The sequence below is a fragment of the Buceros rhinoceros genome, unplaced genomic scaffold, assembly GCF_000710305.1.
Source record: "Buceros rhinoceros silvestris isolate BGI_N320 unplaced genomic scaffold, ASM71030v1 scaffold7916, whole genome shotgun sequence".
NCBI classification, from domain to species: domain Eukaryota; kingdom Metazoa; phylum Chordata; class Aves; order Bucerotiformes; family Bucerotidae; genus Buceros; species Buceros rhinoceros.
The window spans coordinates 26,809-29,975 of NW_010415733.1; the positions used below are offsets into that span (position 1 = coordinate 26,809).

At 53.5% G+C, this 3,167-nt stretch overlaps 1 protein-coding gene across 1 annotated transcript in view; it reads left to right on the top strand.

Moving 5' to 3' along the window:
* Window positions 1–3,167, top strand: part of SLC26A9 (solute carrier family 26 (anion exchanger), member 9) — a 13,748-nt gene that overhangs the window by 5,626 nt on the left and 4,955 nt on the right. The window contains exons 10-11 of the mRNA XM_010137525.1: window positions 426–503; window positions 832–927. Coding sequence (XP_010135827.1) covers window positions 426–503; window positions 832–927 — 174 coding nt within the window. The remainder of the gene's footprint in view (window positions 1–425; window positions 504–831; window positions 928–3,167) is intronic.

The window sequence follows — 3,167 nt, forward strand, 5'->3', positions numbered from 1 at the left end:
TCTGCCATCCCCGACCCTACTTGACCACATCCCCCTGCAGCTGCTGCACGCTGCCAGCCTCACACTGCTGCTGCAGCACTGGAGAAGCTCCACATAGGAGTGTTTCACTTTGCTGCAGACAAAGCAGGATTTCCTCCCTTCCCTGGGTGGTTCTTTGAATTGGGCACAGATGTAGGGCGGCAAATCTGCAGTCCAGATTCTCAGTCTGGACCCCCTGACTGAGCAGAGCTCCCACATGACAGAGATGTGGGGTTATCTGTGACATCTGCAAAATCCTGGCCTGTTTCTCAGAGGCAATCATCTGCTCACATAAAACACCACAGCAACCAGTTGTGCCATTGGCTGAAGCAGCAGGAGAGGAAAGACCTGGAGGGGCTTTAGGAAGACCCTGATGTTAGCTGAAGTGATTTCTTTCTATTTTGCAGGTGGCAAGTTTCTTTGTGGCCTTGGTGGTTATGGTGACCATGCTGGCCCTGGGGATCTACCTCGAGCCCCTTCCAAAGGTAACACAAACACCCGCGCATGCAGCACAGCCATTGCGTCGCACACTCCACGCACCAAAGCGAAGGCAGAGTCTTGCTCCAAAAACCCCTGATGCAAACTGCTGCCCAGCACGGCGTGTTCCTGGCCTGGGCTGCTGTCTGCATGAAGTCTCTGAAGCAAGAATAGGCTAAATTAGTACATCCAGATCCAAGCGAGCTCTTCGTGAGCATCACCCCTTCCTTTTCCCCTGTGGTAACTGGACCAAAGAAGGCAGAGCTGCAGAAAGCATCTGCTGCGAAATGCTGGAACGTCCCCACCCCAGCTGATACCATCCCCTCTCCTCCACAGTCCGTCCTGGGAGCCCTCATCGCCGTGAACCTGAAAAACTCCCTCAAGCAGCTGTCTGACCCCTTCTACCTGTGGAAGAAGAGCAAGCTAGACTGCGTGAGTGCCTGGGGATGGGTGGGAGGCACAAGCCTGCCTGACGCTGGCAGCTCAGCCCACGGCGGTGCCAGGCAGAGGCCGGGCGAGCAGACCAGACCCCAGCAGACTTTTGGGGAGCAGGAGGGTGGTATGAAGGTGGGCTTTTCTCTCTTGGTGCCATCATTCTTCCAAGCCCTTGCCAGCGAGGTTCAGAGCAGTTGCAGAACCCATCCTGCCCAGCTGAGCACCCTCATGCTTAGCGCACATCTCAGAGAGGTCTGAACTATTACCTGCTCTGTTTAAATGCCAATCAACCGCAGGAGCCTGTTTGCCCAGAACTAGCCAAACCGGCCCTGCTCAATATCTAGGAGTCATGACTTAAAAACTCACACAATAGCCCTCCAGGGTGAGGAGAGCCCTTCACAGTGATAAGGACTCCAGGCACTGGTTGATGTATAAACCCAGGCAGGGGGTGGCGGGGGAGTGAGAACGGAATTTGGAAATGTCTGACATAGAAAGACAGTGTTTGAACAGGACTCCCACGGCTGAGTGGTGTGTGTGGACACCAAGCCAATATCCTGTCAGGTCCCAACAAACCGCCTTATCGGAGAAATCAGGAGTCCAAAGGGGCTGACCTGAGTCATCAAGAGCTTTCCCAAAATACTGCTCAAACAGGTGCTGGAGAAGAGACGGTTTAGCAGTCCCGGCAGAGATTCCACAGGGGTGTGATCAGGATGTGAGGGCTCCCTCCAGCACAGGGCATGAGTGACCAAAAAATGGTCCACGCTTAGGAGGGAGCCCAGCAGACTGAGCAGACCAGGGACATGTGAGCTCTGAGCTGACACGGTTATGCAGGCAAGAACCGTCAGAGCAGGAAGTCGCTGATGGGAAGATGCGATTCCCTGTCGGGAATCATTTATGGCAAATTAAGCCCATCTTTAAATGGGTTCTGCTGCTGCCTGGTGGGTAGGCTGGGAGGTCTCGGTTGGCTCTGGCAGTACGTGTGAGGGCAGCTGAAGTTACTGCCCTTTCCCAGAGCTCACAGAAGGCAGCACAAACCAGCCCCAAGGGCTCCACAGACCCCAGCCCAAAGTCCAGGCAGGCACCTGAGCGGATGGCGGACTGAGCGGAGATGTGTGGTGCTGCCAGGGGAGCACCCTGCCAGCGTGTCTCTGCAGATGTGGTCACCACAGCAGAGGTGAATAGCAGAATGTCAGAATGTCAGAAACCTCTTTGTCCTGCCCCATGTGAATCGTCTGTCCTCCACAGCACAGCCAGACCCACTGCTCCAGCTGTGCTGTGTCTCTATGGAGCTGCTGGAACAAAGCTCTTCCTACCAGCAACCCTGGAGAGCCGACAGGTCCGGGGAGCATGGGGCCAGGCAGATGTCAATGGAGTAAACTGTGTTCCCCTGACCTTAATCTCCTTGGAACTTGAACTAGATTCAGTATCCTGTCCCAAAATGGGGAACACCATTTCTGGGTGATGTCAGCCCGTTGGTGTTCATTCCTCAAGCCTGGTTGTGTTTCAGTGCTCACTGCAGGGATCACTCACTGCCACAGGGCAGTGTGGGGGCTGCATGGAGGGAAGCCAGCAAGTGAGGCCATTTATAGGCACAATGCCTATAAATTAAGGTGCTGAAGTCATCCAAGTACCTTGACTTGCCCAAGGTCAAATTAGGTTTTATCAGTCTTGAGGATGGGATTATAGCAACCTGATGATGATCCTCAGAGGACATGTTTACATGCTTAGGCAGGACTAATTTCATACAGAGGAAGATGCTCGAGTGCTAACATATAAAAATACGATGACAGAGTGCTGAGCTGAGAGGTGAGGCAGGTTTTGGTGTGCTCTGTCATCGTTTGTCATCGTATCTGCTCTGGGTTCAGGTCAGTTATAGGGGGTGCTCAGACGGTTTTCAGAGAGATGCTCAACCCTCCTGAAATGCTCTGACTGACAGCGGGAGCTTTCTTGGGGCTGGGAGCAGCAGACGGCCTGACCTGCAGGAGCCTTTTCTTGGTTAGGCTGGTACTTTTTGCTCTGAACGAGTGGTGCAGGTGTTCATGCAGCTGCAAAGAAACACACCGTCTGCTTTTATGGCTAAAAAACTGGGGCTTCTGGCAAGCTTCCCAGCAATGATGCTTCACAGGAAAGCACTCAACATCCTACACCATTAGAAGAGCTGTACAATTCAGACCTTGGTCTTCCGATCCTGGGCTGTGTGTTTCTCTGGGTCCAGATTCCAACCGTCTTCCATCCAT